Source organism: Tyto alba, unplaced genomic scaffold (assembly GCF_018691265.1).
Source record: "Tyto alba isolate M040663 unplaced genomic scaffold, T.alba_DEE_v4.0 Super-Scaffold_14, whole genome shotgun sequence".
Taxonomy (NCBI): domain Eukaryota; kingdom Metazoa; phylum Chordata; class Aves; order Strigiformes; family Tytonidae; genus Tyto; species Tyto alba.
The window spans coordinates 32,918,337-32,935,591 of NW_024881276.1; the positions used below are offsets into that span (position 1 = coordinate 32,918,337).

At 40.3% G+C, this 17,255-nt stretch overlaps 1 protein-coding gene across 2 annotated transcripts in view; it reads right to left on the reverse strand.

Moving 5' to 3' along the window:
* JAM2 (junctional adhesion molecule 2) overlaps window positions 1–17,255 on the reverse strand; it is a 38,423-nt gene that overhangs the window by 913 nt on the left and 20,255 nt on the right. For both annotated transcript variants that reach the window (XM_042788309.1, XM_042788310.1), the window contains exons 2-9: window positions 13,878–13,943; window positions 9,389–9,502; window positions 8,042–8,194; window positions 5,989–6,194; window positions 4,423–4,525; window positions 2,657–2,764; window positions 1,822–1,837; window positions 858–891 (exon numbers count right to left, since the gene is read on the reverse strand). In XM_042788309.1, the coding sequence (XP_042644243.1) occupies window positions 858–891; window positions 1,822–1,837; window positions 2,657–2,764; window positions 4,423–4,525; window positions 5,989–6,194; window positions 8,042–8,194; window positions 9,389–9,502; window positions 13,878–13,943 (800 nt within the window). The remainder of the gene's footprint in view (window positions 1–857; window positions 892–1,821; window positions 1,838–2,656; window positions 2,765–4,422; window positions 4,526–5,988; window positions 6,195–8,041; window positions 8,195–9,388; window positions 9,503–13,877; window positions 13,944–17,255) is intronic.

Consider the following 17,255-nt stretch of genomic DNA (forward strand, 5'->3'; position numbering starts at 1 on the left):
TCAAAGTTTGCTCCTTCCAACTCAGAACAGCCAGGTGTTGTTTGCCTCGGTAAGTTTCTTTTATACATACTAGTGAAGGAATAAGCTTATGCTATTTAGTAGGTGCTGTTTTGATTAAAGAAACAGGTGGTGGTTAGCAAGCTTTTAAGGCTACTAATGTAGCCTTCAACTATAGATAGTGAAATTAAGTTGCTCCTAGTTGGAGCTCCATTCTTTCTGCACCAATTTGAGCAATTTACTCGCAGTTAAAGCCCTTGAGTCTTCTCAATGAGGAAGGGGGGGGAAAAAATATTAAGTTTAGCTTTCATACTTAGTCACGCCTTTTGACCCACATTAATCTTAGAGGAATGACAGCCCAGACTTTCACTGCTGCCTTGGACTGTGTCCAAGTTAGTTTCCTTGGTTAACTGATATGTACAAGCAAGGCAGAGTGGACGTCTTCACAAGAAATGGCATCATTAAGTAGACAGTAGAGAGATGATATTGCCGAATAGTGTAAGGGTGTTACCTCTTTAGTTCAACTGATGGAGGGAAAATCATGAAAATGGGAAAGAAAAAGAATGAAAGAAGCTAATAGAACATGGAAATGTAGGAAGAAGTAGGTAAAGAAAACCAGGCAAACATCTGGTTAGTGTGGTAAAGAAAAAGATGAAAAATATGGAGCAAGGTGCTGTAGTTGTACGGCACTTGAGACTAAGGAAGCTGTAAACGCGAAGAGATAACATGTCTTCAGGTATTGGTGGCATGTATGGTTTGGTGGGTGTGGGGGGTGCATATATGTGTGCAAAAGCATCGCAGATCTAAGGAATTTTGAAGACTTCTGAAACTTTCAACACTACTGAATGCAAAATACTTGCCTTTTCACTCGTAGACTGATAGTTCGTCTTCTTCCTGTTAACAGGAAAGGAACATGTGTTAAGTCATAACTTTTGATATTAAAGGTTTTAACCCTTTGAGAACATTATTTATGAATGCATTTTTCCAAATTTCCAGCAATCCTTAGGATTATTTCCCATCCTATAAAAAACTTACAATAATGAATTCACTGAATGCTTTTAGATAGCTGTCATTATCTCATGAACCACTGTCAAATTACCTTCCCTAGTTTGTTTTTTCAAGTCTTCCAGTTATGCTTTGTCTAGTTCATGGCCAGTATAAACACACAGTATTTTAAACTAATATTTGCATTCCTTTCTATTACATTACTATTTTTTTTTTTACTTGCTATTACTTATAAGTGCTAAGATAAATTTTTAAAAGAATAAAACTGAAAAAAAAAAATTGGAGGTCAGCCTCCAATGAAGCACACAATTTTAGCCTTGTGTGGGAACACTAAAATAGGTTGTGGAATTCTGACTTGCTACTAAGACATATAAGTGCATAAAATAAATCCATATCAAAGGAGTAGACCAGAAACCCCTAAAGTTTCCATCAGTCATATTTTTACAAAACATTTCCTGAAATAACCTGTAGACATGGATATGAAGGCAGTTCAATTTGGTTTTGATCATCTTTTGTCTACTTTGAAGAAGAGACAAACGCATGCCTGTGGCTGAGTTAGGGGTGTACAAAATAACTATGTAAAAAGACACATCTCTGCACATTTATCAGAGTAACAATGCTTAATTCATTTTCTGACCACCACACTGGTTCTAATAAGGGAACCAGATGGTGTGTAGGATCAGGTTTATTTCAGTGTTTAAAACAAGCCACTGAACAAGAATCATATGAGAAAGGCCTTAATCATCATAGTTACTAAATCATCAGAAATGTAAATGAAATTTGCAGTGATTTGTGTACTGCTTGCATCAAGATACTTACTGGGAAGAGCTTTCCTCTGAAAAAGAAAAAAAAAAAAATAATTAGCACCAGAACAGTTTCCTTATCTGATTCAGAGTTCTTTGAAAGTTATTCATAGCTTAGTCAGCTCTTCAGTTTCTAGGAGTTTCTGAGTAAAATGTCTCTGGTGTAGTGAGTTTAAACAGAAAAAGATTAGGTTGCCTTCAAGGGTAAATGAACTTCTAAGCGAACACGAAGTCTAACAGCTGCTTCGATAGCCTCTTACTTTCAGGCCACCGACCTTCCCAGACCCCGACACTCAGCATTCCTTCTCGCTGGGCCGAACTCTGCTGGCACTAATGGAAACGCTACGGAGAGGGCTTCTTGGTGTCGAGCTTTTTGCAGGAATCCCCTAGAAGCAAACTTTCACCACGTGCACTTTCGCCACGACCCAGAAGAGGGAGCCAGTTAATTTAGTTTCCTCTTCATCGTAACTCAGCCGCTCAGACCTTTTAGACTAAAAGTGAGTTTCAGACAAGAAGTGACAACTTGTTTTATGTTGCCTTTCTTTGCCATTCCCTCTCAAAACGAGAGCAGAGAGGCTCCAGGAACCAGGGCTCGGCTCGTTGCTTTCCCTAGGTTGCTCTTTGGTAGCCTTATACAACTGCATTAATGTCTCCATGTCATTCTCGAAGTATTGTTTGCAGTAGAAGTTGGCAGAATAAAAATGTCTACACAATAAAAAAGTTGCTGTCATAATGCTCTTTTGCTTTAGTTCCAGGGAGTTAGAGCCTCCATGAAAAGGAGGACATGTTACAGTTAGCAGAAGTATAGACATTTTTTTAACACAAAGAAGGAGTGATTTTATTTTACTTACTTGTGAAGTAGCCCTTTTTTTGGGCATAAAATACTCCAAGGCCACACAATGCCATTACCAGAGCCACAAATACTACAGCAGCAATGATACCGCTTACATTAAGGTCATCTGTAATCATAAAACATAAGTCAAATGTTGTAAGTTGTAAAAATTGTAATTGGCTGGATTTTTTCCCCTAATTACTACATGCACCTTTTCTATCTATAGGTGGTCTTTGACCGAAGCTGCAGAAGTTAATTAGTAACACTTAGATGTGGATAAGCAGTCCAAAAGCACTGCTGTGTCACAGCCACATTAACAGGAATGCCCAATACACTTCAACTGCTTAGTTCAGGTCAAAAGTAAGGAAAGATTAAGAGGGGTCAAGGGATACATAGTCCTCATTATACCTTTTCCTAGTAAATATTATTCATGTCTCTAAGGGAAAATACTTTGAAATCCTTAAAAGTCTTATGAACAAGTGTTTTCATATATTTAGTTTGCCTAAAATAACTGAAACTGTTGATGACAATGTCCGGTCCCAGTCCTGAGGAACTCTTCAGCAGAGTTATTTAAAATTCAATGCTTTTTAATTTTTAAACAGCAACACTTTTAAAATTCAACACAAGGGCCAACAAATATTTTAGATCAGATGTCTAAAGGCAAACTCCACACTAGGCTACTGAAACATCTAGCCATTTTTATTCTTAAGGTGATGACCCATTCCCATTTCCCAATGTAATCACAAAGAGCTTCAGACAATCATCTATTTCAGGAAAAACAAAAACATCAACAAGCAGAAACATTTTCATAGGTTTTTGTTATATGTCCAATTACTTGTTAGGATCCTGACTTTAAGCACACATAAATATATAGTTGGGAATTTTACCCCCAAACCTATCAGTTGCTGTGCATCAGTTGACAGCAATGTATGACTTTGGTGAGTATTTCCACAACAGAGGGATTCTCTTGGTAGCTTGTGGAACACTTGCTCGTAATCAACCAGGAATGCATTAAAAGCTGTGATACAGTGATTTTCAGCTAAAGCTCTAAGTTCTAAGAAAGCACCAGATGACTGTTTTATGGAATACTTGGACATTAATTTCTGTGCAGTATTTGTTAAGATTTGTTAATATCTGCTTTCCTATTACATTTGCAAGAGCTAGTTTTATACTTCGCAAAAACATTCATATATTTGGGGTTATTACAGACTCTGCCCTTCCAGCCTTTGCTAAATTCTTAGCTAACCTATGTTACACTTCACTTACACTGTGCAAGAAAAGAAACAGGCAGCAGGATTTTTTTATTTTAAAGATACACCAACTTCTTCAGTGTCCCTCTGGCAGGTATAAAGGTTAAATTTCTGATCGGTTACATTCAGATCTCACATGAATGCACCTCAAAAGGGAGGCTTTTCATAAAGAAAATAACCCATTATCCTGTACACCTTCCACAAAAGCATTCTGAAATATTAAGGCTCTCATATGGATAACTGCTCTTCTGGGAAGTTCAGTGTTTAGCAACTTAAAGGGTGGCTATGGAAATAATTTTAAGGTACTAAACAAGCTGTTTTTCTGTGAAATACAGTGAGATATGTTTGTGCTGTAAGAAAGGAATGCTTTAAGTAGCCACAGTAACTACTTACAAGGAACTAATATTATTATTCCTCCTCCAAAATGCCATCATCAAACATAATTTGATTTGGTCTTAGCTTTTCAGTTGCATCATGCAATAAAATAATTTCTATTGCAAGACTGTTTACCACCCTTATTTTCTTTGACACGTACCTACTTGCATTCTCTTCACTGAGCATTTCTGAGATAATCCAATCCCATTGGAGGCTTCACAGAAATACTCCCCAGTGTCGTTCTTTGTAACTGTGTTAAATAGCTGTTAAGACAGAGTCCAAAACCATTATCAGAATGAAAAAAAATTCAGAGTTCCCTGTGGGATAGAAATTTTGACATGTCAACAGGGGGGTTTTTTTGTTTGTTTGTTTTTTAAACAAACAGGCAAGCAAGCAACTGAGAGTAAGAAATTCTGCTCCAGTTCAACCTCATAATTCAGCTCACTAGTCACATTCCCTGGTCCTTAACTTCAGCTTCTGGTCTAAGAGGGTCTTTTAGACGTACATTTTAACTAGATGGAATGTAGCTACAAGGAAATTCTTTTTCACTGGATCAGTACTTTCCAAAAAAAAAAAAAAAAAAATCATTTTCTTAGACATGGTCTAATTTCAGAATCCTTGAAATCAGAATTTTGTTCATTTTACCAAAAAAAACCAAACCCAACAAGAAAAATACAAAAAAATAATAAATAATATAATGTACTACAAAAAAATTTCCCACAAATTTTCTGGGTGGGGGGGAAAACAACCCACAAATGGCACTTTCCCTCTTCTTCCAATGGAGAAATGCTAAGCTACACTATTTATCAAATACTATTACTGTAAAAATGAAAATGGAGAAACAATATATGGACAGAGACTGACTTCATGTCAATTCCAGTGTTTCTCAGTATTTTTTTTTTAAATCATTAGACTTGTTAACTTTATTCCCTTTAATATACACCATACTTAAAAAATAAGATTTTCAGAAGTCATTAGTATTTTTAAGTAGTCCACCCATTTCCACAGTGTGCTGAAAGATCGAGAGCACCTCTGAATGCTTAGTCACATTTCAATTTCCATGTTTGACCACACACAAGAGTAGAGTTCTAGAACAACTCTTCTAAAAAATCTCAGCTGACAATGCATCGTAAATAGTATGTATCAATTTTTTTAGAAGGATGAGCTAATGGGGGAGGGATGAGAAAGAGATGGCCAGTTCTAAGGGGAACACCACCACCCCATCCTTTCCCTCCCTGCTCCGCAAAAAAAAAAAAAAAAAAACACCAAACCAAATGAAAACCTAAAACAAAAATCCACTAAACTTACTTACAGCCCCAACTCATTCCCACTGACTTCGCAAGTACTGGACTGGAACCCCACTGAAAAGCGTGAAGTTACTTCTTCAGATTTTAAGGCACTATCAAATATAACTGTTGATGTAGTGAGAGATCATTCTCACCTGGCACTAGTTAGCTGACAAGGTGGAATTTGTCATGTATTTTCTAGATTCTGCTCATTTATTATTACTGCAGCCTTACATCTCGCCCAATTTGTCTGTATCGTCTATGGCTTGTCACTGGTCTGAGGCAGAAACCACCTTCTACATTTGTTAGCACATTATCAGCATGACACTGATCTCTGACGAAGACCTGCATTTTTGGATTAAGACCCCTGTGCATCATTGTGCTAAATGGTACATTTGGTCTTGATAGCTGGTTATGACAGAGTTGGTTATTGTACTTACCAGAGTGCCAGACTTTTTATTCATGGTGTAAGTTATGTTTGCTGCTCTAGCACTGCCTGTTCCTGTCTTTTCCAGTAAGGCAACACCGTTCTTGTACCACTGGTACTCAGACGGAGGAGACCCCTCAGTCTCCTTACAGCTCAGTTCCACTACTGTTCCTGTCATTGCGGAGCTGGGTACCTCACATACCGGAGTAGTTGGAGCAACTGGATAATGAAATCGCACTTGTTACAGTCTTATCGGTATTGCCTATATGACAACAGTTTGACAGTCACTGGTGGGGAGGTGAGCGCTTGTGTACATGCTTACAAACTACCATGTTAATGAAATGAGGTGCTGGAGGAGGGGTTGAAGGCAGAGTCCTTCTAGTGGAGAGCACAGTAAAATTTGTGAGCAGCTAAAAATGGAAGAGACTTGCTCCCAGCCTCCTCCACATCGTGCTGTGTCATCCTCTCTGCAACCTATATACTCTCATCCAACCCCAGAGAGTTTATTTCACCTTGTTTCTTGTACGGGGCCTCTTGCTCACAGACAGGAGGAATCTGTTGCCCAGCAACTCAGGGATTCTGTTGTCCAGCAGTTCCCCACTTCCCTGCCCCAGTATTTAAAAACAGAAGTGGGTAAGAAGAAAAATATTTTTTTTGTATTAAAAGTTGACTGGTTTTTGATAAATGATTGTCAGAAAGAGTTACCAAGACTGGCCATCATCACGGCCATTGTGTAAATCCCCCATTGAGGACTGAAAACAACTGGCTACTAAATTTCAGTTTAAATTAATAACAAACATTCCCACACACAGATGCAGGAGAACGGACCACTCCTTCTGCCATGAAGATGAATGTCTCTTTAATGATTTTTATTACGTGAACAGAAAAAGAACTTAATTTTTTTTTCGGTAGTTTGAAGCTATATAGGTGAAAACTAAGGGTGAAGAGGCATGCATAGAATATTAGAAGCACAAGTGACACCTTAGCAAGTATTCATAGTGTTTTCTTGGCTGATTTTAAAATAAAAAAATAAAGAAAACCAAGTGAAATACTAACTAGTTCTTTTAAAAAGGTTTGTGACCGACCCACTCACACACACAAACACACACACACACACACACACACACACACACACTCTCCCCTTTGGGCTCTAAGATTTCAACTTTAAATTAAGAAGCCACATTTAAAACAGGAAAGCTGTTGAGAAAGTGGAAGAAGGAAGGAATAAGTGAAGTTATCTCATTGTTGGAGCTAATCAGAAGTTTGTGAATTTATCTTCCTTTATAAATAAACTCTCAAAGTTCTTCATAATTTTAAAAGTTCAATTATTTTTATATAGAAAAAACAATATAGAAACTACAAAAACAAATCTTTTTTTTTTTTTTTTTTAACTCCCTATATGGAGAAAAGGAGAAAATTACCAACCGCTACCATTCATCAACTGGGAAAACCACCAGGAACAATGGAAGGAGAATGTGCTCAGTATTCACTTTTCCCTCCTCTGGCCAGTTGGGAAAGAAACAAAAATCCACAGAGACCAACCACCCCGCAAGCCAACACCACCTCTCCTGTAAATAAATGCACATATTGCTAGCTCTCTGGCTGGCATTGCACAGACACTGCAGCAGTTTCTCCTTCCAAAAACAGGAGGAAACTGTAGCATATTAGAATTATATGCTTAGGAATATTTGATAAGTGTTGACAGATGCTGGCTTTCCAGTGCCAAACACCATGATCAGCTTATCCAGATTCTCAAACACCGAGTGACTTCAATTTTAGTAGAAATGGAAGTTTCACCATCACATAAATCAGCATACTTGCTAAGTTTTGAGAACTGAAACCCACATTTATATCGCCCAAACTCTAGTTATATTCTTTTCTAATGCAAGGGTGCATTCTGTAAAGCATTTATGAAGTATGTTGTAGAATGTACCTGGGTGTTTATAAACCCAGCCCAAAGAAGACCCAAAACCACAGTATCCACATCCCATATGGACAACCCTACCTCCAACACCCCTTGACATTGTTCAATTTCTTTACAGAAGCCCAAGTAATAAAGTTTGTACCCAATACTGTGAGAGTAATAGTAGCCTCTCCCAGGCGTTGCCCCTCTTCACTTTTTGCACTGATTTCACAGCGGTAGGTTCCAGAATCCTTTCGAGTTACATTTCTAATACGGATTCCTGTATTCAGCATCTCTGCTCGGCCTCGAAGATCACCTTTAAGGGAGGACAGAGAGGTTTCTGCTCTTTGCTTATAGAAAACATCTGCATCTCATTGACTTGTTCTGAAATCACATACAATTTATGAACTATTGCTCATTTGTTCAGTGTCAGTTATCTATCACTAAGGAGCATTGAGAAACTTCCAGAACTTGTCCATTTAATCCAGAAAAAAACACCTCAGTTCAAAAAAACCTACATCTGTCATACATTTTCTAGTTGGAAGATGGAATGCTTTTTTTTTGTGCAGATATTTCATGAAAACATGTATAGCAGTAGTCAGGTGACAAAAAGACATCATTTTCCACTGGAGTGAGGGCAATCACTAACTTAATTACCTTACAGAAAGAATTGTGAATGAGACCACAGCAAAGTATATTGCCAAGTTAAAATGTCAAAAAAACCTTCATGGATTTAGCAAAGATATTGCCATCAGACTTCTTACAATGAGGGCTTTCTCATTCTACAGCTTGTCATGTAATTAAAGTTACATGCACACATATAACCATGAGTTCCAGTGTTTCTCTAAATTAAATATATGCAGAAAAAAACAAGTTCATCAAGACAACCGGCACATCTTTCAAGCTCTACAAACTAACAAAATCGCTGTGCTTTTTAACCTTAATTTATTGTGTGCAAGGTACCAGACACCCATATTTTCTTCAACACATAAAGCTAAGGTAAGTCCTTTTCAGAACAAGTAAACAGAACTTTCACATCTGAAAAGAATACGAATAATTTAAAATATACAGCTGAGTTTATATTTTATGTATATAAAAATTGCTGCATTATTCATATCTAAGCCTTCAGCCCTACAGGAGGCTTCAGAAACCTCTTTGCAGGATAGTAGTGCAGAGTTTGCAGTAGTTTTGGGGAGTTTCTATCTGCATGTAATTTAATTTTTGAAAAATGTCAAGGAATGTGAAGTGCCATTTTTCTTAGTCCTGAGTTTTATTATATTTAACTTCATTAAAAAGGTAACCAATCATTGATGATTTTATTAATAAATGCCTTTTTTTTTTTTTTCCTTCTGGGGAAGACTTATTTTTCTCAAAATGACAGCTGTTCAGTATGGAAAGTCAAGAGCATTCTCTTTCAGTCACTTTCCTAATGTTATTCAACACGCAAGAGTCAATGTCACTGCTAGAGAATGACATGTTAAACTATCAGTCTAAGCCTGTAGTACTGTACCTGTAAATTCACCATTGTAGTAGACAAACGAGACTCCTTGAGACTGGATTTTCTTCCATTCTATTCTTAAGCTCATCCCTTTTGAAAATTTGTGCTTGCAACTAAGAATAGCCTCTAGAAGGGAGGGAAAAGAAAAAGAATGCAAAAGGGAAAATTAGAGACTTTAGCATTGTGTTTGGTACACATTCAGGCTCCAAGGAATTAATATTCCCCCTTCAAAAGAACTTGAGCAGTCAGCAAGGGCCAGATCTACTTCTCAAAGTTATGCCATCAGACCTTCTCCAGATTTACATAAACACAATGGGGAAACAGAAACTTGTAATTTTCCCATACTTCAGTGGCCTTTGGATCAAACTTCAGATGTTGGGGACTAGATATTCCCATGCTGGATGGGCGCAGATTCTGTATTGGTACCCTCACTTTAGTTTAAAATATTTTCGTCAGTGAGCAGACCACCATTATAAATGGACTCTGACATCAATGACATTTTGTGAATTACTATTCTGAATTCAGTATCAGTAGTTTAACTGTTTAAATGTGTAACTTAATGCAGATGGAAAACATATCAGTAAGAGGGTTAAATAATCTCCTAAGTAACTTAACATACTTAGTTACAATTCACATTAGTTATTGTATGTGAAAGGTGAGTCTGCTTCACTAAGGTTTCCCAATCAAGGACCTTTTCAGAAGCAGTAACAAGTAAAGGGGGCAGCAAGAAACAAAACCACAGACACACAAACATGACAGACAGGGACAGAGATGATGACAAAGACCATCAGTCTCCAAACAAACTGATGGGACTGTGGTGTGGGCAACTGGAGCGAGTGAGGCTCTCTGCATCACTAGTTGGAGGGGACACAGATGTTGGGAGGGTGTGTTGGTCAGTCTCAAAGCATGTGTGCCTGGTGTGCTAGCTATTGTGGCAGTGAGGGGTGGCTTGAGTAAATTTAGGGCCAGCAACTGGAGTCACACTGCAGGTGCAGGCACCCCTGGGCTTGTGGTGCTGGCTTCTGGCTGCAGGGGTGTGTGGAGTGTGTGCAGTGTTTGCATCTTCCCTAAACTGGGTGTGTGCCTGGAGGTGTGCGTGTAATTCATGAGTGAACCTCAAGCTGGGAGAGCTAGCAGATGGGCAGAGAGGCTGTGCTGGTGTCCAGGGCATGCAAGAAAGTGCATCTGCTTGTGAATCTAGAAAGTGTTGTATGAGGGCTTTCACCACTGAACTTCCATCTCCACCAGCCAAAGAGGAGGCTCACCTGTCTATACCTACAATACTTTACATGAGCCCAGGCAGCGTTATAAGTGGGTGCTGTTGAAGGCAGTGCCTTGTCTGTGGCTGTCTGTGTACTGGCAGTGTCAGTGTCATGAGTGTGTATCTACATGTATGTGTGGGTGTGCGCACACACACATGCATCCCTGGGACACACACAGCCTTGCTACTGGTTGAACCTGCAAATGGGAAAGCAGCAGTGTCCATCATCCTGGGACAACGACCCCCAGGTCTCCAGGCACGTCGGGCTGGTCAGGAGGAACCCCCAGGCTCCTGGAGCTGCTCGTGGCAGAGGCTGCTCCTAACATCCCGTGGCGGTTACCTCTTATTTTTCTTGAGTTCTCAATAAAATAAGGTTCATACAATTGTTCATCTTTCTGTCTATCCACTCAGGTTTCCCTGACTTATGCATAGTGGGCATCACCAACCAAATTTCACAGGGAGGCTGAGATTCCAAGAGTGATTATTGCTGAAGTTGCCATAACTGGGTACAAAACAAACCAAAATTAATGTTCCCAATGAGAAACAGGTCATACTGGGAGCTCAACTGTTCTTTTTTTCCTCCCTCACAGCAGGGCATCAGCATATGACATCACTAACATATAGCTGCATCATAGTAATTGTGGTCTGTGGTCAAGCCTATAGTTATTATGGGGGAACTAAAGAGGGAGAAGACATAACAAACTGTATCAGTGAGTTACTGGGACAAACTCAGTGTCTCAGTAGTTTCATTCTCCATGGAACAGCATGCTGAAATATATATATATACTTTTTTTCCCCAGTAAATAACTCTTAAGTCAAGGTATTAATAAGAATTGTTGGGAGACAACATCAGAGAAAGAATCCAACCATACATCTGACTGGCTCCAAATCTAATAAAGTAAAATTGAGTATCTCCCAGAAACTTCTGTAAAAGAAACAAATACAATAATAATCTTGCCACCTTTAGGTTGTTCATCTTCCAATATAAACCGGAGTTTCAAGGATCAAAAACTTTTATAGTTTTGGCAATGACTGTCTAGCTTTCAAGAGACAAACATACACTACCCAAACACACAGTCAATCTCCATTAACTGGCACCCTCGTTTCCAGTCTCGGCAAACAAGTCTGAAGGGCAAATAAGAGCTACTGACAGATCTACCCACTCACCCTTTAGATTCTGATTTCCCAGGTCTGTTCTGCAGAGAAACAAAAAGCTTCCAAGGGGCCAGACTGGTAGCCTTGGTGATCTCTCATAGGGAAAAAAACATCCAGACTTGAAAGAAGAATTGCGGCAGGAGGGCATTCTTTGCCAGAAACACGTTACACACACACTCTGATTGCTTCAAAAAACATGCTGTGCACTCAGGAAGCCCAAAGTTCCTGACTTCAGGTTGAGTGGATGGGTGGAGGCTTCCTGAATCTTAAGATTTGCTAAAGTTTCCTTTTCATTTTGTTTTTGTATCCTTCTAACGAAGAAAAGTCATCATTCAAGCTCAGCTTGCTTTTGCTACTGACCTTGTGACAGTTGGCTAGTCTCATGAGCTGGTCTACTTTAGTTGACAGAGACAGCTCAGCTGACATGTTCTCAGCTGAACAAGTCACCTCTGTCTTGAATGAGCTGCCCCTTTCTTGCATGCCACATTTTTTTCATTTCAGAAAAAGCTAGCATGGATGCCCTCCCTCTAATATTATTCAGAGAAATAGAACAGAATGGAAGAAAGGGAGAGCACACAGAACAGAGAAAATAATAAATCCCTCCTTAGTTATAGTTCCCCTCCCATTTTCTCCAATACTAATGGAGTCAGCAGATATTTTTCAGAACAGGTCTATGTGACTTGCATTAAGGTCAGCCCACAGGATGCTCTGTGCATCAACACACACACTGCCAGGCCTGGAAGAACCTTCTGGGATCTTGGAGAGGTCTGGACAATGTTTAATTTGGATTTACATCTGGTCTGGAGGCTATCATTTGGTTACGGAACCATAAAATATCTCAAGTTGGAAGGGATCCATAACGATCATCAAGTCCAACTCCCTGCTCCTTGCAGGACTATCTAAAACAAAGAGCAACGTTCAGACACTCCTTGAACTCTTGAAAGGCTTGGTGCCACGATCACTTCCCTGGGGAGCCTGTTCCAGTGACCAACCACTCTCCTCTGCAGTAAGAGGAGTTGGAGGAGAAAATAAAAATGCATTTCAGATGGCTGCATTCAGTTGAATAGCTACATTTATCAGCCCCTGCCACTCCCTTCGTACTGCCACACAAAAAGAACTCGGTGTGGCATCTGAGCCATGGTAAACTGATCTCATTTTATCGTACAAATAACAAAAGAACGAAATGCAAGCCATATATTATATAAAAAGACAGAACCTAATTAAGCTTTAATATTACCTGAAGGGTTTCTCTCTCCTCTTGTCTGTCCCGAGCTCTAAATGTATTAAGTTTTTCTTCCCCAAAAGTGACAAGAATACTTGACAGGAGCCCAGCTGACAGCTTTAGAGATCTCCAAAATATTTGATTACTACCTCAAACAGATGAATAAAGCCTAAAGCCCAGCACAGAGTTCTTCCAATTCCCAAATTCGTATCTCTCTCCATTCAAACCAAATGCAAAAGCCGATCAACCAAGCAAAATACCCTCCACATAACCCACAAGTCTCAAATACACACCACTAGGATCCCTTTCTCATCTACCCAGCAAACAACAGGTTTTCCTCCCAACCTCCTTAACTTCTCTAGCACATTACTGGAAGTCAATTGTGCTTTTACAGATGACACATACATATATAAATATGTAAACAGCCATTATAGTTACTGACAATTAAAAAGAGCCATTAAGTTATAGTTACTGACAATTAGCTGACTTATAGTTGTTCCCTCTAATCCTTCAATTCTCTGTCTTGTAAGATAATTAATGCTTCTCCTTTCTATCTTTTCCCATCATTTTGGGTGGAAGGAAACCAGGCAGAAGTTACAGAATGAGCTACTAGGACTGACAAACAAGTCAGACAGTCACAGATTAGGCGAGAGTGATAAGAACCCCGGGGGAACATCCAGTCCAATTCCACATCAAGTAAGAGAAAATCGGGACAAGAGAAAGATTACACAAAGAGTCAGTGGAGAAAGTAGGACCCCTCAGGAAAGAGGAAGACAATCTTAACAGACGTACAGCTTCTTTATACATAGTTTGCATGCATTGTGTATATATTAAAAACAATCACAGCAATGCCCATACTGTACCCTTAAACTCCTCTGCTTTTACATTTTTGTTATCCGTTTCAATGGAAATTCCAGTTACTTTATGATCTGCAAGGGAACAGAAAAGAAAGACAATTCAGCAAAATACACTTGTATTTCATATGTGCTTCAGCAGCTACAAGCAGTGTATTTGAGACATCCTTACACTGGACAGATTAGATATTGTCTACTAGACAGAGCATAAGACTAAGAGCTAGACCAGAGCTGGCCATGTAGGTGGCCTTGAACAACTCATCTTTTCCTCTCCATGCCCTTGGCATTTGTGAAAAATAGTAATATTTCTCTTTTACAATAGAATGATAATATTTACATGTGAGAAGTTCTATATAAACAGTAGGCATTGTTTTATACTGGGGTAATGTCTCAGTCTGTTTCTAATTGGGGGAGACTTGTATTAATCTGTAAGTGTATTTTCCATTGTATTCCTATTACAAGGCAGGCATGTTTACTGATGAATACCATGTACAGCTTCTACAAGGTAAAAAAAATGTGTGCAATAATTTGCCAATTACTCAAATACTTGTTGAAATGAGAAGGAAAACATTAGTCGACATTTCTATAGTTTTATATCAAAGATAGAAAAAACCCTGTACATTCTTGCATATCTCTTATCAAGAATAGTGAAATTCCAGACAAAATAAGTGAAACAACCAATAGCCCTAAATCAACCCCCACAGCACCACCCCACTACACGTCCTCTCTTAAGAGCTACTCTCCTCCTAAGAAAGGACTCCACCTTATTCCCTCATGATTAAGAAGCATTCCTGCAAGCCCCAAGAGTCAGTTACAGTTATTCCGATTACTCCATGGCAGGCTACAAGTCTACCAAGTGCTGAAGAACAGATACAGTTCCTCACACAAGTTCACGTTAACTTTTTTTTTTCCCCAAAAAAAGTCAAGTTCCCTTGGGTTTAGGACCAGTTTGAAGACAGTATGGACACTCCTAATGCAGTCCATTTCCTCCATCTGCATCAGACAACTTAACTATTGCTACAGAGGGTATGAACAAGAACTGAGCCCCTCTCCCCATCAACAAGATTTAGAAACATGGCTTGTTTAAGAGCATAGTATTCTTTTGATTGACAGAAACTAGTCTTGTTTTACTTCTTTTAGTCTAATCTTGATATTTAACTCTTACAGACATCCTATGTTGATCCACAAAGAATTAATTTCTCTTTTCCCTACCTGGTGAAGAGTTGCACACAAACTAGCAGATGGATATGTGGTCTTGATTGGAAGACACAAACAGATCAAGAATCTTTTACTTTTTATTTGGTTTATTTGACAGTTGATTACTTCTGTTGAAACACATGCCTCATTTCTCACTTGAGTGAGTCCATTTGGGCTTTCAGCTATGGGTTCTCACAGCTCTGAGTTAGCATGCTATTTTCTTTGTATGAAGGTACCATCATAGAATCATAGAATGAATTGGTTTGGAAGGGACCTTAAATACCATCTAGTCCCAATCCCCCTGCAATGAGCAGGGACATCTTTAACTAGATCAGGTTGCCGAGAGCCCTGTCCAGCCTGACCTTCAATGCTTCCAGGAATGGGGCATCTACCACCTCCAGGGGCAACCTGTTCCAGTGTCCCACCACCCTCACTGTAAAAAAATTTCTTCCTTATATCCAATATAAATCTATCCTCTTTTAGTTTAAAACCATTACCCCTTGTCCTGTAACTACACTCCCTGACAGTCCATCCCCACCTTTCTTGTAGCCCCCTTTAAGTACTGAAAGGCTGCTATAAGGTCTCCTCAGAGCCCCTCTCTTCTCCAGGCTGAACAAGCCCAACTCTCTCAGCCTTTCTTCACAGGAGAGGTGTTCCATACCTCTGACCCTTTTTGTGGCCCTCCTCTGCACCCGCTCTGACAGGTTCATGTCTTTCCTGTGCTAAAGACTCCAGAGCTAAACACTGCACTCCAGGTGAGGTCTCAGTAGAACAGTGTAGAGGGGGAGAATCACCTCCCTTGACCTGCTGGCCATGCTTCTTTTGATGCAACCCAGGATACAGATAGCTTTCTGGGCTGCTGGCTTATTGTCCAGCTTTTCATCCACCAGTACCCTCAAGTCCTTCTATGCATGGCTGCTCTCAATCCCTTCAATCTCCCAGCCTTTATTGACATGAGGGGTTGCCCTGACCTAGGTGCAGGACCTTGGCACTTGGCTTGTTGAACCCCATGAGGTTCACAGACTTACTTTTTTAGCTTGTCCAGGCCCCTCTGAATGGCATCCCATCCCTCAGGTATGTCAACCTCACCGCTCAGCTTGGTGTCATCTTCAAACTTGGTGAGGATACACTTGATCCCAATATGTCATCAAGATATTAAACAGTACTGCTCCCATGCACCGTCATGGTTTTCTTCTCAATTAAAAGATCACTCCTTATTGTTCAAATCTGGCACTACAGAGGGAATTCTCCATCCAAATTGCTCCTACAGCCCTTTCCCTCCATAATCTTCTAGGTTTTATTCAGCATCCTTTAAAAATACAGACTGAGGTTCTAGCAGTGTCTATAACCATTGCCCCTGTGATTCTTGAAGCAACAGACAGAACAGGGTTTTGAGTCCCAGGTGCTGTAGCAAAAGTTCAATTACTCATTCCCTGTATCCTGTTGTGGTGAGTTGACCTTGGCCAGTTACCAGACACCCACCCAGATGTTCTCTCACTTCCCCTCATCAACATGACAGGGGAGAAAATAAAATTTAAAAGCTCAGGGGTCAAGAGAAAGACAGGGAGATCTCTTAGCAATTACCACTACAGGCAAAACAGACTCAACTTTGGGAAAATTAATTGAATTTATTTCCAATTAAAAACAGAGTAAGTGCAGGGGTTGTGGGGACTGGGGGCTGTGGTCAGCCCATAGCAGCTCCTCTCTGCCGCTCCTTCCTCCACACACATTTCCCCTGCTCCAGCGTGGGCTCCTCTCCATGGGCCACAGTTACTGTCAGGAGCCTGCTCCAACATGGATCCTCCATACACTTCACCTTCCTTCAAAGTATAGCTATTTGCTCCAGTGTGGGATCCTCCATGGGCAGCAGTGTGGGTATCTTCTCCAGTGTGGTCCTCCTACAGGCGTCAAGGCAATACCTGCTCCATTGTGGTTTCTCCAAGGGCTGCAGAGGATCCTCCCCCTCTCCCCCTGGAGCTCCCAGGGCCGTTCCTCACCCTTCTCCCCTCCCAGCCGGGCACCGTTCTGCCCTCCCTCCCCGCGGCCGCGGGGCCCACCCGTGCCCTGCGGTGGGTGGGTTGGAGCCAGCTGGAACCGGCTGTGTCCGGCCCGGGGCGGCCCCGGCCTCCCCTCACAGCCCCCGCCCGCCAGCCCCCGGGCACACCCACCCCGTACCCCTCTACTCTTCAG